This window comes from Ammospiza caudacuta, chromosome 3, assembly GCF_027887145.1.
Source record: "Ammospiza caudacuta isolate bAmmCau1 chromosome 3, bAmmCau1.pri, whole genome shotgun sequence".
Taxonomy (NCBI): domain Eukaryota; kingdom Metazoa; phylum Chordata; class Aves; order Passeriformes; family Passerellidae; genus Ammospiza; species Ammospiza caudacuta.
In genome coordinates, this window is record NC_080595.1 from 91,561,641 (window position 1) to 91,577,976 (window position 16,336).

Here is a 16,336-nt window from a genome sequence, read left to right on the forward strand (position 1 = left end):
CCATGGGTTTCAATGGCTGAGAAGAAATGCCACCATTGCTGGGAAAGGAATGCTCCTGTGTGCTTTACCTTGGTCACGTTTTGCCACCACACAGACACTTGCGCTTTGTGAAGTAGTCCAAGTGGGATTATTCATGTTGGCATCAGCATCCACAGCAGTCAGTAGTGAACATGCACAGTGATTTTCCCCTGCCATGCAATAATTCATAGCTCCTGTGACCCTGCCAGGTGCAGAGTGCAGGCAGAATTACCCTCTGCACTCCTGGAACAGCAGGAAGAAATGCTGCTTTCCACTTTATGCTGTTGGCTTTTTGATCTTGTGCTGCTTCCACATGATGTTGTACAGGCCTGGATCTTAAAGATTTTGCTTTCAAAATGAATTATGAAAGGGTAAGGAAGCTGGTTGCCTATGCTTGCATGAGCTACCTGAGTTCTCCCCAGTGTCTTGGTCCTTTGAACCCCAAGTCACCCCTCAGGCGACTCTGACAACACGCTCAGGACCTTTGCATCACAGCCCTGTCCCAGAGTGCAGGAGATTTTATCTCATGATGAATTGTGATAAAGTCTGATAATTTCATGAGAATCCGCCTGTTTTCATTAAAATTAATGTGATGAAATATTTTATGAAATACTACCATAAGGAAAACTATTAAAATTAAAACCAGCTTAAGTGGAATAGTCCATAGGCTACTCAGCCTTTTGCCCTATTGGAACTGATGTAACTTCAATCCAGCCTGCTTTTAAGCTGTTGGACTCTGTAGCTATGAAAACTGAAGAAAAGGGCAGCAATTAGTGAGTATTTCTCTCTATAGATAATATATAAATTTTTAAGAATATTGTGGAAAGATTGCTACACATTTAAGGGTGGTGTTTTTTGTATTAGTTTCTTTCTCAATGGAAAAATAACAGTACTTAACTGTATAGATCTTGTGAATGACATACCTATTAACCAGGTGGTGGAAAAAACTCATCTCAGTGAGTTCAAGAGTTTGTGGGGACAGAAATCCACATGTACAAATAGAACAAAAAAGTATAGAAAAATTTTAAAAATAGATAAAAATTCATACTTATAAAACCATCTATCACTATAAATGTGTTAAAAATACTGTAGGAGCTATAATAGATCTACCCACTAAGGACCTAATCGTATTTCTTGGTTTCAATAAAGCACTGAAGTGGGAAAAATTAATACTTAAAGCCATGTGATCTGTGTGATTCTCAAAAGCCTTAGTCTGTTTTCCTGCTCATTTTTTCCCAAGACATTTGTTTTATTCTGAATTTGTTCCAACCCCAGATTTCTTTTCCTCTTGAATTTCAGTTTTATAGAGCCCAAATCCAGTCTAGCATGTCTAGCTGAGACAATTGTTCACATGGCTTACATTTAAGTTTAAATTAACCCATGAGATAGACTGAAAGGTGAAAGGAACACAAGCAAGAGAAGGAACTACTGGGATCAGAGGAAGAACAAAGGAGAAATCCTTTTGCTTACCTCTGGGTTTGTGATTTTGTTCATCTGTGTGTACTTTAAGAAAGAGTTTCCCTCTTTGTTCAAAAGCTTCCATCTATGAATGAAAAATGAGATTATATTGGCAATCAGTTTCTAGAAATTGTTTCCTGGGAAACCAATGGAAAAAGTATTAAGAAAAAAAATCTTTAAGGAGAGATTATAAAGAGCAAAACAACATGAAAAGTGATTGCCTTTTCTGTAGTACTGAAAGACTAATGGATGCTGCTCATTCAATAGTGTAATATATTTAGTCCAGGTTCTGATGCCTTACCCTGATTTTAGTGATGATGTTCTGGTAAAATACACATTCCCAACAGGATCACATTGGCTGCATATCTTTACTGAGGGCTTATGATCCCCTTTTTGCCTCAACTTCTCTTGCAGTCTGACATGCCATGTTCACCCCCCTCTGTGCCTGCTTGAGGTGTTTCTTTTGTTGCTCTGTGCTACAACTCAAGCTATCAAGAAAATGACTTATTTAAGTTGGCCCAAGTGGTCAGAAGGGAAATTTGTCCAGCACAAGAGGTGCATTTGGACAATTACATACTTGAGAAAATCTGGATGCGGCATCAGAATAAGGACAGCCTTTGGTCCCAGGGTTCAATGGCTGGCATCCAAAGCCTGGTTTGGTATGGCACAGATCTGTGCTCTGGACTCAGTTTTAATGAGAAAATTGCTTAAATCTTGGGGAGTTCACAAGCTAAAGCTATGCAAAATGAAAAAGAAACAGCACAGAGAGAAAGATTTTGCTAGGTTGGAAAGATTAGCAACTCAGGGATAGAAAAAGAAAAAAAATCTATACCTTAAAGTTTAAAAAAATCATTGAAAGCAGAGAAAAAAATCATTGAAAGCAGAGAATCAGAAAGTGGCAACAAGGCAACACTGAGAATCAGTCTGTTAAAGGGATTAAGATACAGTCTTTCTAGAAGCAGCTGAGGTGGGGGTGTTTAGCCTGGAGAAAAGGAGGCTCAGGAGAGACCTTATCACTCTCTATGAATACCTGAAAGGAATTTGTGGCCAGGTGGGTGGTCAGTCTCTTCTTCCAAGTAGCAAGTGATAGGATAAGAATGGCCTCAGCTTGTATCAGAGAAGGTTTTTAGACTGAGTGTTAGGAAAACATTTCTTCACTCAAAGGGTGGTCAAGCATTGAAATAGGCTGCTGAGGTTAGTGGTGGATTCACCGTGCCAGGTACTGTTCAATAGGTGTTTGGATGTAGCACTTGGGGACATGTCATAGACTCTGTGATCTTAAATATCTTTTCCAAAATGAATGATCCTATGATTCTAAGTTTCACTGGAGGGATCAGATAGGAGCACACAATTGAGATGAACACCAACATGTGAATAACTTGCTTGCAACACCAGCACAATACTTTCTGAGAGCTCATACTGTCAGTGAAATACAGTACAATGCTTGTCTCCATCTTTGACTGGTTGACGAGACTTGGGATTGGCAAATGCACAGTAAACATCACCTCTCTGAAGCTAAATGCAGCCATGCACAGGTTAATACGTTCACAATAGTCTGCACTGAGGGCATAAGGAAGGTGGCATGTGGTCCATTGAGATGCCAAAATTTCTGCACCTGACTGTGTTTCTTGAGAGGTTCCTATTCAGGTTTGAGCCACAGTGACTGCTGCTACCTGTTCTGTAAGTCCTAGTGAAACACCATTATGGAGAGCTCCTGCAATTGTAGGACTACATGGACACTGTGCTGGTTCATGCACAGGGTCCCCCACTCTTGACAGGCTTCACTGGGCTGAGCCCAGAGTGGGCTGGCCTTACACAGCACAAGAGCAAGGCTGGCAAGAAGAATGAGATGGCACCTGCCTCCTCAAGGCTGACCAAGTGATGCAGCTGGCACAGGAAATATGCATGGTCAATTGCTGTGGTGGGTAGGGCAAAAAGGCTGTGAGGCCATGCCTTTTGCCTGCGATTGTTGTCTCTAAGCTCTTGGGCATTCATGTGTGTGCATCTCAGTGTGTGAGGAATGGTATTCCTTTGGCACGCATGATTTGGGTCAGTTGCTCTTCCTCTGCCTCCAGCCCTAAATCTGTTGATTCAAACATCTGATGAATTGGAAGAACTGGTGTCAGAGACTGTGAAAAACAAGTCACACTGTGACAGGGCGATGAAATCTGTCACATAAGTGACCAATTTTCTGAGTTACATGTAGCTTGGATTAACGTCATAAGACTTGAGATAGGCAGCCCTGAAATTTTGGATTAAAATTATCACTGCTTGCTACCACACCAACAACACACAGCAGCGACCTGCAGGCTCTTGCCAACCAGGCACCCCCATTCCTATGCCTGCTGTAAAGATACAGAGAGTAAATTGACAGTGAGAAAATCACTTTAACACACAGCTTGTCTCTGCGTAAACACATCTAGGAGCTAGGCATTCACAGTTTGGGAGGATGGATCCTATTCTACCATTAGTACAAGGTAGAGACAGCACATTGTGGGATAATACTTTTGTTGAAGTAATTTTGCCTGAAAACTTTCACTGCATTGAACCATTAATAAAAAAGAGGAGTAAGCATAAAGTGCTGTGACCAGTAGAAATCCGTGGTGCATTCTGTACCAGGAGTCACCAATTAAATTTCCATTTGAATTCAACAAAATGGATGGATGGTATCTTTGCAGAGTTTAAACTGGAGACAAGCAATTACATGGATTCTCTGATGCATTGAGTTGTGCCTCCTGGCAAATGACTGACCTGGGCTCTGGCATTGTGATTTCTTCCTTAACTGGCCCTTCATTTTCCTGGCAGAAGGTCGTAGTACTGCAATTTCCACTGCACAAGGACTGGCTCCAGTCTGCTTGTGGCATCCAGGAGAAGTGGAGGTATTATGGCTGTCTGATGGGGTGAGCTCAGCTATCCATCCTGGGAGTCATCTTCAGCACCAAGAGTCTTGCCAGCCACTGCTATCCTACACTTCTCTGAAGCTGATGAGATTTTTATGATGCCCAGTAGGCTCAGTCAGAAAAATTAGGACAGCTTTTGAAAGAAAGGCTGTGAAATAACCCTGGTGCAGCTTTAAAGAGATTGGACATTTTAATGTCTTTTTTTTTTTTATTTGTTACTCAATCAATCATTCAGTGCTATTTATATTTGAATTTCTGCCAAACATGTGGTGTTTCCTGAAGCTCAAGAATAAACATCAAGAACTGCTGAAGGAGGAACTAGACAAACATTTTTTGCACTTAACTGTGCCAACTAGAACCAATACTAGGACCCTAACTCAAAAACCTTAGGACAGCTGTTATGCTTGGAACAGGCTAATCTTCAACAGAGAAAAAGGATCACGTCCAGCTGTTTCTAAATTATTACAGATAAGTCAGTGCAAGCGAAGACAGAGCTGCTTGCTTAGAGAGGAAAATGCTAAAAAAATCTATTTGCTGAAGCAGAATGGAATAGTTTTGTGGGTTTTTTAAGATTTGATCAGAAACCATCAACTGAGAAAAATGGGTTATATCGACTTTGCTGGAAAACAAAGGGGCTTAGAAATCTAACACCTGTGTAAATGAGCTGAAATGATTTCCATCAAATTCCTTGCCTCTGGTTTATCATCAGCAGGTCTTTAAAGTTAAAATGAGATATGCTTGTTCATTTAATCTGACTGACAGACATTTACCACATATTCTTTCTTATGCTTCCAGAGCAAGGAGATAACTAGATAAAAGTGTTTCTGAAGATTTGTAATACAAAGGAGATTTGAATTTTTCTAATGTCAGTGCAAATCAGAGGTCATTTTCTTGGAGCTGACAGAACTGCACAGATGTAAGGAAAATAAATTAATTGTAATTTCCAGAGAGCACTTCACTGTTTCCATGAATATATCCTTTCTCATCTCCCTTATATTTGTTGCATCATTGCAGTCAGTGACAGAATTAAGGTTGTGCAAATTTTGCTACTATGAACAAAACAAAACCAACCAACCAAACAAACAAGAAAAAAAAGCAGAGCAAATTTGAAGGTTAAGACTTATGTACCATTAATGTGATGGACAGTGATAGCCTGTTGCTGACCTTGGCCTTTCTGATATCCTTCATACAGAAGATTGCCTGCAAGAGAGAAAAATAAAATCGTGTGGTCAGAGGTAATTTTGCTCATCTGCAGCTCCTTAGTTGTGACAAGGACAGTGTAGGAGGCAGGTCCAATAAAAGCACTGCTGGCAAGAAATTGTATTGAAGATTTCAGTCTTCAATAAACGTACACACATTCTGCCTCTTAATGCCTCTGTCATTCATGGCAATGCATCCACACTGGCTGTGCTTTCAAAAGTAGCTGCCCTTCAATGCTGTGCCTTCCCAAGCTCCCCAGCTGAAGTCACAAATGGGAAAACCCCCTTAATTCCCTAGAACACAGCCCACCACCAACTTCTCCATGTTCCTCTCATTTACTAAGAAATGGAGACAGAAGGATGACTGGTTTTTACCTATGCTTGTTCAGCTTTGGGAATTAAAATGTCTTGTTCAGATCTGAAATTGTGTGTGGGGTTTTTTATGTCAGTTAAACCTTATGTGCTATCTCCGGTAGAAACTTCAAAGTTCTTCAGTACTTTTTTCTGAATCTTTTCTTGGAAAGAGTACCACATATATTTCTTTAAGCCCTCTGTTCAAAAACCTGGAGATTACAGATCATGTAGCAAAGGCTGTTAGACTTATCCTTGATATCTGCTTTTTGGTTTTTTGCCTTTTTTTTGGTGAATACATAAATACAGACATTTACTTCTTAAATAGTAATGAGCACTTATTAGTGGGTATTATATTAATTAGAATGACTGCCAAGTTAATTTTGACTACAGAAATGCAAACCTTAAAAGAATAACTTTGAGTAATGTTTTATACTGAATATCACCTGATTTTTTTTTCTGAGTTTGCCCATAGTAAAACGAGTGAAAAAAGTGAAGCATATAAGGCTAAGATAGATCACTGGAAATAAAATTGAAATGGGGGATGCAGGATAAGTTTACTGCAGTGATGTCACCCTACCTATCAGATAGGAAAATTTAGGTGAGATGTTAAAGGTTTTCTAATCATGTGGAGCACATGCTGGTTATGGGAACATAAAAAGAAAGAGAGCTTCCTTTGACACCATGTACTCATTCCTCACATTGTTTTGATTTTAGAAGTCTGAAGTAGAGAAGTAAAATACTGGATCACGTATATTTTGTATATGTTGAAACTTTGCTATAAACTTTCTCACTTGCAAGAGATCACACCGAAGTTTCATAATGACGAATACATAGTTGTGTCTCTGTTTCCAGTACCTCTGTATCTTGGACAAATAAATCTGTTTACAACATATCTGACTAATAATTAACACATGCAGAGTCTTCCTGGAAAACTGTAGTCTGCAGCTTTCTGTTCAGATTTCTTTCTGATTGCTGACTGGAGGTACTACCTCTAGAGTAAATGAACATTTGCTGAGAAAGTGAAAGACAAAAAGTCTCAAAAAAGGCTTCTAGAGGCACAAGAATGTGGCACAAAATTCAGATATTGCTCTTATATTGCATTGCCAGTGAAGTTTCAACAACAAAACGTCTTGATTCTAGAAGAAGTTTCCCCCAAGGACTTTACTCTGTAAAAGACAGTGGTTCTGCTAAGTGGAACAGGATTGCAAGGAGTCTGTATCAGGGAAGCTCCTGCAGGATACGAGGCTGTTGCACAGGAAGAGATGATGACTGCAGCTTTACCATTGTCTCCAGAGGAGCTATATGTTACTGTGACCAGTACTGCACCTCGGGCTCTCCTGGGCCTGTAGACTGCTGTACTGACTACTGGGATGTCTGCAACCACCCCGTGGAGCCCACCAGGTCAGAGGAGCCCTGGCCACCTCCAGCATGGGGTAAGTGGAGAGAAAATGTGCAGCTGGCTTTAGCGCATCGCAGTGAAAATATACATAGAAGTAAAATCCTGAAAAATTGACTGAAGTCATAGTGGACAAAGACGCTGAGCATGAAACTGGAGTGAGAATTACACTTGATGTTATTTCTTTGTCTCTAGGACATTAGCATTGATTAGATTGTGTTTCTCTTGGACAGAACCTCTTTTTTATTTGAATCTTGTCAAAGAACCTCATTGGGTCAAAATTAGTGTAAACTGAAAAATTTCAATAGGGTTCCACAGATTAACACGAGATGAACAGCAAGCTCTAAATATTTGTATCCATTAGTACAAACAAATCATCAACAAAACTGCAGGTTATCCTGAATGATACTGCCCTGAGGTGTTCTGCAATGCCTTTGACTCCGCACAGCTTTCCTGTAGGACACTTTTTCTGACAAAAGCTCAGGTGCAGGACTAAATGAAGAGATGTGCTTAGAACAAAGAGTAGATGAAGGGATGTATTATAGCAAGGATTTCTGGCATATTTTAGTTTCTTACTTTTTACTTTGCAGTGCAAGTCCCTCCAGGACTACTCTAATTATTTTTAGCACTAAAGATTGCAAAAAAAAAAGATTTTTTTCAAACATCTGGTCCTCCCTTGGCTTGTGGATAGGCCAAATCTCTGATGGTGGAGAAAATTTGGTATTCTCTACGTCTTTAGCCAGATTTGGTGTAGCTTCTTACTGTCAGTACACCAAATCTGGCCAAAGATGTAGAGAATGTACCAAAGTTTCAAAAGCCTAAAATCAATAAATTACTACTGTGATTTTTTTAAAATTAACTGTCTCTTTTCAATAACTTTGCTGCTTGCAGTTCAGCCCTTAGAACACAAGCTCTTCAGGAGGCTGTGCTCTTAGGTGTGTAGCCAAAATCTGATAAGTGGGAGTGACAGAAATGCTGCAAAATTTGATTTTCCAAAGTGTTTCTAACCATTTAAAAGAATTTTCTAAGGCTCTATGTAAATAAAGACATTTATTTTCATTTTTATTTGCTGCAGTGATGTATATTATTTTTGATGTGTGGTTTTTGTTGTAAGCTCTGCTTAAACATGTAGTTGTATTTCTGCCTAGATCTGAGAGGTGGTGGGCCTACTTTGGCAAACTGTCCCATAGAATTGAATCATTACAAAACCTGCAGCAGTTTGCCACATGGTCACTGCCACAAGTCCACCTCTAAAAAGCAGAAGTGTAACAGAAGGTTTAGATAAGGGAATAGGTGAGGGGTAATCTTTTTACTGCTTTCTTAATCCATTTTTTTGCATTTGTGATCACTGTTTGCAACTCCTAACATACCTGCCAGGGGTAGTAATTATGTTTTAAGTACCTTTACTTGTCCTATAAATGAGCTTATACTATTTTTAATATGTCATCTTTAAAAAGATGGAAAGTCTGAATTTTTTTAAAATCTCTTTATTGGATATTCATTATGTAAGTAATTTAGAGGGTAAAAGATGAATAATACAGCCAAAATTAAGCAGGAGAAAAAAGGTAACAAACAAAACCATCTCTAAAGAATCTTTATAAAACTGGAATGTCTGAGGAATTGGAATGAAAAAAAAGAGAAACAAGTAGGAATAAATGCCTGAAGATTAAGAAAATTAGGAAGCATCATTAGAAGTGACATAAGTATGCTAGCTGACTTTTAGCAAATGAGACTACACTTCTGTCTTAGGCTAAAAATTATTTAAGGACTTGAAGACCACATGTGCCAAAGTACTTTTTACCTGGAAGGGCTTGATCTTTTGGTTGCCAGAGGTTTTTCTCTCAGAGCCTCCTGAGTCATAGTTCTTTAAATAAACCAATAAAGTGAAGTGTTTTACATGGGCTGGAATGTACAGCAATAAAACTGCTCAGTGGTTTATTTCAGGATCCCCACATATTCACTGAGAGGCTACAGCAGAAACACTGTGACTTCTTGCATGTGTGTGCACCATGCTGGGGGTCAGTATTGATTTAATTGTGTGGAATTGCTTTGACTCTGCCTTCATAAACCCAGCCTTCAGTTTGTTTCTATGGCTTTCATGTGTAGTTTCAGAAGAAACTGCGCATTCCTTCCTTAAATACCAAATAGAAGTTCAGGGTCTTTTTATTATAGTCATATTTTAAATGCTGTTGTTAGAAGAACTTTTTGAGTTTTATTTCAGGACTTTATTTATTATTTATTGCATATCTTTGTTTCAGTTATTCTGATGGTACAAAAAGCCCCGTGACAGCCCACATACTGGGTCTCACTCTGTTGGTGGTGTAAAAGTGATATCCAGTGAGTTTGCTGATTGCTTTTACATGACAGATGTGATCTGACCTACAAGGGAGTAAACCTAGAGATATTTCACTGACAGAAGTACTCACACCAATGCTGGGGACAAATTAAATAAGAATCATTAAGGGTATATGAATGTTGGACCGTGAGGGAAGTCTCTATTTCTCAAATTTTCTTCTTTCCAGTAATGATTTTCACATCATAAAATCTCATTCACAAAGTCATCAAGCTGCATCTTCAAATTAATTAATTTCCTACTTAATGTATTAATATTCTAACCTAATACATTCAGAGCCAGACAGCCTCACTGTATTCTCATGTGTCCTTTAGCTTAGAAAACTCTGTTGTCTCACTGATGCCTCAGGCAGTACTCCTGGCCCACAAAATATTAACTTGGTTAGGTTAAAGAAACTGCATAGTGTTAATTTTCAGTTCCCTAAGCATACATCATTGTAAAGCTGCTTCTGTACTAGTCCAGGTTTGCATTTTATCTTGGGCACAGGCAGTGAGCCCTGCCAGCAGAGCTCCAATGAGGGGCTGTTCCATCTCTCAAGTGCTGCATCAATACTTCTCTTGATACTTTTGAAATAACTTGCTTGATCCTCCTTCCAGATACTGTCTGATGCTGACTTAGTCACATACTGTGACAAATGATGGCGTTTTGGTAATTTGCTTTGATTATTCTGTGAAAAGTACCTCAGCTCTTAGCTGAAGTTGGATTACAGCAGACACTTTGGGCCTCAGACTGCCTCAGCAGGATCTATTTTACCTGTGCTAGCTCCCATAGCCTGCTGAATTAACAGCAGGGAAATAACGGCATTTATAGTTAATACTCACTTAATAATCATCTCTAGTTCCCTTTTGCACTTTGTTATGTAATCATATAGGGCTCAGAGTGCATTTCTGTCCTGGCAAGGAAGGAGGTGCAGGCCGCTGAGGGCGGGGTGTGTGTGTGCCCGCGCAGCCAAACCCCAGCCCTGGCCATGAGAGGGGCATGGCCTCCCTCATACTCCTCACGGGGAAAAACAGGGTATCACACCAATTTGCAAGTCAACACCATATTAGAGCTTCTTGCAAATGGAGGAAAAGATCAGTCTGCCTTGGGCTGGATAGGCTGCCAATCTCACTCTCCTGACTTGGACTCTGCGTCCTCCAAAAAGCGGCAAAATCAGAGGAAGTTGGAAGTCCCAAAAGCTGATGTAATCCAGCCTGAATCACCAGCTGATGCATGGCGTATCACACCTCATGGGAGATGTGGGGGCCAGCTGTAAGAATCCCTGTCTGACAGACTGTTCAGGTCCAATCCTGCTAGCCATGGACCCCAGCCCACACCATCTTACATGGACAAAGGCAAAAGATGAGAAGTGTTCTTCTCCACGTGGAGACAAAAGTCCTAAATTTATTTCCTTGACAGGAGACACCTGATTATCCAAGTGACCTCCCAGGTGAAGAAAAAGAGAGTGATGCCTCATGGCGGGAGACTTTTAAACCTGGGGGAATGGGGGGTGGAGGAAGAGGACCACAGCCAAGGGGATACACGTGAGGAAGGGGCGAGGGAGGAGTAAACCTGGGACAAAGCAGTTTAGTGCAAGTCCAGGCCCTCTCAGCAGGGGAAGAAGCATGGTGTCTGTAGGCTCAGCTGTCAGAACAGGCTGGAAACACAGACCCGTGTGATAAATGCATGGTGCTTGCTCCTGACTCACTCCGTGCAGGCCTTCCAGATCGTGCTTCCACTGAAGCTTTGACAATCAGATGCACTGATGAAACAATTTATGTGGGAGATACTGAAACACACACAAAACCTTTTCTCAGTGAAGTGTTACCAAATAAAAAAAAATGAGAGGGATGTATTTTTTTGGAGAACTCATCCCTCAATTTATGTTTCATGGTGGGTTTTGGAGGGTGCATGAAACATACATTTGCCTTGAAGTGCAATTGATCTGTCTGTTTTTCAAAGAGGAATTAATCTGGCAAGGAAAAACAGTTTATTACAATACTTTTGGAGTATTCACTAGTTTTTTGAATTCTATACCTGTAAAAACCTATTTCTAATTTAATTGTCAATTAGAAAATAACCTTTATTATAAATATTTTCTTTTTAATATTGGAAAATAACTTTATTTGAAGAATTTTTTATTTATATGTAAGATAGTAATTCTTCAGTGGGTGTTTTGAATCTGATGCTGAATTTATTTACTATGAAGGATATTTTCTAAAAAAATAAAATACATTTAACTGCCTTCATTACTTGGAAGAAACTGGAACCATATTGCTGACTTTCAACTAAATAATTCAAGCATACTGCATAAAACTAATTAATACAATAGTAGCAAGAGTTTTCAGTAATTCACTTGAAGAATTATTTTATTTTCACACATCTATATGTTATGTTGGCAGGTTGTTATAAAGATGGCCGATATTACGGAGAAGGAACAATAATTAAAGACAACTGCAATTCCTGGTAATGTTTCAGAGAACTGCAAATTGAATTTTATCTAGCATATGTCATGAAACAGGAATTAAGGTAGAGAGCATCTTTAAATTCATATTAAACATGTAATCAAATCAAAATGGCTGCAAAAGTAGTGCTAAGTACTGAGGTTTTGTGGAGGCAGATTAAAGTCAATTTAGAAGAACAGCAAGAGGAAAAGTGGAATTTCTAATCAAGATATGAGTATTAGACTATTCAAATCTCTTCCTCACGGGCCTAATTCTGTTCCTGGCTCAGTCAAACCTAAATTGAAATGGTTTCAGTCTAGTCCTGGGCATTGACCTGAATGTAGATCAAACAAATATAACAAATATCATTAAATTTTATTGAATCCTTCCTCGGTGTTTTTTATTTTTCTTTAATGAGTTATGAGAACTTATATTAACCTGTAAGGAAAGTGTATATATATATATATATACACACACACATATATATATATATATGTGGAACGAGTGAATTGTTTGAGCACCCCTTTCTCTGCCTTGGGACAGAAGCAGACAGTGCAGGCAGGGGAGCTTTGCTGTCAGCCCTGGCACTTGGCTGCCTGGGCTTTGCCTCTCCAAAAACCAGCCCTACCCTGGAGTGTGAATCCCAGGGCACCAGCCCCAAACAGGGCTGGAATTCCCACTGTGCTGACTTTAGCTCAGGGTCCTGGGAGCACAATGTCTGGGGCCACAAAACCCTTTCTGAGTTTCCAGAGTAAAACTTCCTCAAAACATAACATTTTTTCAGGAATTCAGCAACAACATTACATTCCCTGGTTTGGCCTCACAAAGATGGAAGCAAAATGTTTCAGATATGACCTTTCTCACAAACTGTAAACCTTCCCACCTTGTTCCAACTCGTTAGATAGTGAAGGAGGAAGAAATGATGCTATGTTTTCATAAAATCTCTGTGACAATTATACTGTTTACACCTTTTTCCCCTCCATCTGCCTTCTGCTGTTAAAGTGCATATTTTTCCTTTGACAATTCTTTTTTTTGTTTAACAACATTCTTGTCCTTTCAGCAAATGTTTCAACAGTCTCTGGAAATGTTCAACAGATGTATGCCTTGTTCGCCAAGACTTAATTCAGCACATCAATTCGGGAGATTTTGGGTGAGAACCCTTTTATTTTAAAGTTTTGTTATGCACTACAGTATTGCTCATTCTGTGTATGTGCAAATTACAAGGTATGCAGTCTTCCCCACCCCTTCTTTCTCCAAATACGTTACAGCAATTTGACAGTAAGTATGCATTTATGAAACTTTCCAAATCACTGGCAGATTATAAAGCTGTAAATGGAAAGATACTGAACATCTCATGCTGGTAAGAGAACATCCCCTGTAAACATCTATCTAAAATATTGTCCAAATTTAGAACAATTTCTTTTCTCTCAAAACAAGATTTGCATCATCTTCCCCTATTCTTCACTGTGTTTATTACTTGGGATAGATATTTAAAGTAATTTTTTTCCTGCTCCCTTCAGAGCACTGTTCCATGTAACACTGGAAGTGGAGAAGATGGGTGAAATGGGGATCAAATTATCAGAACTTGGGGGGCTTGGTGTTTTTCTTATTAACAATCTCATTCCTGTGGTCAGTGCACAGAGATTTGGGACCTCAGTACTGTATCTGTGCCTTGGCAGCCTGCTGGCTCTTTACAGAAAGAGATACATGGGCAGCCTCCTAGGATCTGGGGCGCCAATTCATCAATGAAGGCTGCCCAGATTTTAAGCTATCAGGAGTGCTGAAACATTTTGTACTTCATGGGAGGCATTTAAAGCAACTGAATTAAGATAAAATCCAAGTTAGGCCCTGGAGCCTGAACCTATCTCTTGTCAGTTATGATCCTCGAGATTTATCACAGGGTGACAGGTGAGATATGATTCAACTTCTCCATGTGCTTGCACTTTTCATTGACCACAGCGAGACCAAGAGACTTTTTTGGGCAGTAGGAATCCCACTCCTTGTTCTTACAAAAGCAAGTAAGAAACTGGCAAAGAGAATGCTCTCTCCCCTGTCACTCAGCCCTTATCCAGTAGTAAATTTCAGTGTGTTCCAAATGTGTATGGCTGCAAGGGTGGTTTTCTTTGTGTTGTGCATATAGTTTGCACATCAACATTGCAATCTGAGTTGGGTCCACCTGAGAGTAGCAAGGGAATACTTAGAGAATCATGGGGAGCCCTTTCTCTCACAGTGGCTATTGGTATAAAACTAGGGCAGAAGGTGTCAGCTGGGCTTTATGCACTGCAACTCACAACATGAGGCTGCTAGTTCTCTGTGGGAATCTGGGCTGGAGCATGATTTGAGCATAAGTGCAAGAGAACAGCAATGAGTGTCTCGTTTGCCAGTACTGCTCTGAAGGATTGCACACTCGTGTCCTGCAGGGTGATGTGATGCTGACCCCAAATCACCACTATTCATATAATGCTGTGTTGCTCCATCCTGCACTTATCTGCAGCAGAAAAGCCCACAGCAAATATTTTCTCATACATATTGAATGCAAGTTTTTGAAATGCAATTTCAAAAATTTATTTCTGGATGCTTTTGCTGTTGTACTCTTAAATGAGCAATGTGTTAATATGAGTGTTATCTCTAACCTGGGTCTTGCTTTTTGGCTTCATGTGTGAGGAAGATGGAAAGCTGACAGCTACAGTCAGTTCTGGGGAATGACAGTGGAAGAAGGTTTCAAAAAGCGTCTGGGCACCTTCCCTCCATCTCATTCTTTGCTGAATATGAGAGAAGCTCCTGTAAGTGTCATGTACACTTGTTAATTGTTAAATAACTTTATCACATAGAAAAATAAATGTGGACAATTATAAGAGTATGATTCAGGGTTTTGTCACTCAATGTTTCCATGTTGAATATGGTGTTCCTGGAACAGTTCTATAAGTCATAGAATGTCGGGCCCTATTTACGGAAATCAAACAAGAAGGAACAAAAGAAAATCCTAATCACTGTGAAGCTCTGCAGCAATATTAATTTATCATTGTAGTTCACTTCCTTAAGAGGGCTCCATATTCATTCTCTCCATTTGCTAATCATTGCACACACAGCTGTAACCACCGAAAAATACATCTGGGCATAGTTCATTAGTGCAAACAGCTGAGTCTAAACAGCAATCTTTGACAGAAGCTGTGAAAGCTTTTTTCAGGTTTTGAACAAATGGACAGAAAAATTACGGGAATCATTGCAAAATAAAATTGTTCTCTACTACCAGCTTTCTAAATCCCTTGGCCATGACAATTTTTGTGACAGCTAAATTAAATTTCCTATCATTTATTTATGCTGAAATTAGTTTGGCATCAAAGCAAATATACTTTAAGTTATGTACGTTGGTTAAGCAATTTAAGAAAAATACAAGTTCTTGAATCCAGAGTGATTTTTCCAATGCTTTGGATCAGTTAGTTAGTTTCTTTCTGAGAGAACACAATTTATGGAGTTCGCAGACCAAAAAACCCTACCTAACTAGCTCACCAGAGTGAAATTAGAAGTGAAAGTATAAACAGATAGATCCAAGGTTTGCAAAAGTGTTAAGTATAAAAGGTGTTTATCTTTGCCTTCAATATAGCTCAGGCAAGTGATGCCTTTTCGTTATCTATTAGAAGTCAATTGCTGATGCTTTTTTATGTGTTGTGATATTTCTACAATCAAAAGAAAACTTTCCAAACAATATTAAAGGTGATAATATAAAGAGCACATCTTTAATGAAAGCTTTCAGGTGCACAAAATGTCTGGGGCACACCTGATATGGGATTTCCACAAATTTTGTAAGTTTAATTAATTAAGATATCCAGCAAGTACATCCTATAGGAGACCAGTTGCTCTGGTAACCACCCTTGGGCCTGACCCTCAGTGTCTCTCCAAGGGGTTCTCAGCTCTATATTTTGTTATGTCTCCTGTGTGCTGGTGCAAAACAGGACGTTCTTGCTAGAAGTGCTTTTCTTGAAATAATACTATTTATTTAAACAGAATTTCAAGAACGTGGCATAAATGTGTGAGAAAGGATGATCTACTGTTCTGAAGTGTGAGAAAGCATGAAAAATTATACAGCTGCATACTAAAAATCTACAAAGCTGCAAATATATATATATATATATATATACACACATACATACATATTTAAAACTAAAAATCTTTAGGGATCAGTGGCAGAAGGATTTCCACATGATAGAAGGCCTTGTGGTGACAGATTCAGAGTG

At 39.3% G+C, this 16,336-nt stretch overlaps 1 protein-coding gene across 1 annotated transcript in view; it reads left to right on the forward strand.

Moving 5' to 3' along the window:
* Positions 1–6,919: 6,919 nt before the first annotated feature.
* The window catches only part of TINAG (tubulointerstitial nephritis antigen), a 39,024-nt gene continuing 29,607 nt past the window's right edge, over positions 6,920–16,336 (forward strand). Inside the window, exons 1-4 of the mRNA XM_058802397.1 lie at positions 6,920–7,362; positions 12,060–12,123; positions 13,162–13,251; positions 14,770–14,884. Of these exons, the coding sequence (XP_058658380.1) occupies positions 6,993–7,362; positions 12,060–12,123; positions 13,162–13,251; positions 14,770–14,884 (639 nt within the window). The 5' untranslated portion in view covers positions 6,920–6,992. The remainder of the gene's footprint in view (positions 7,363–12,059; positions 12,124–13,161; positions 13,252–14,769; positions 14,885–16,336) is intronic.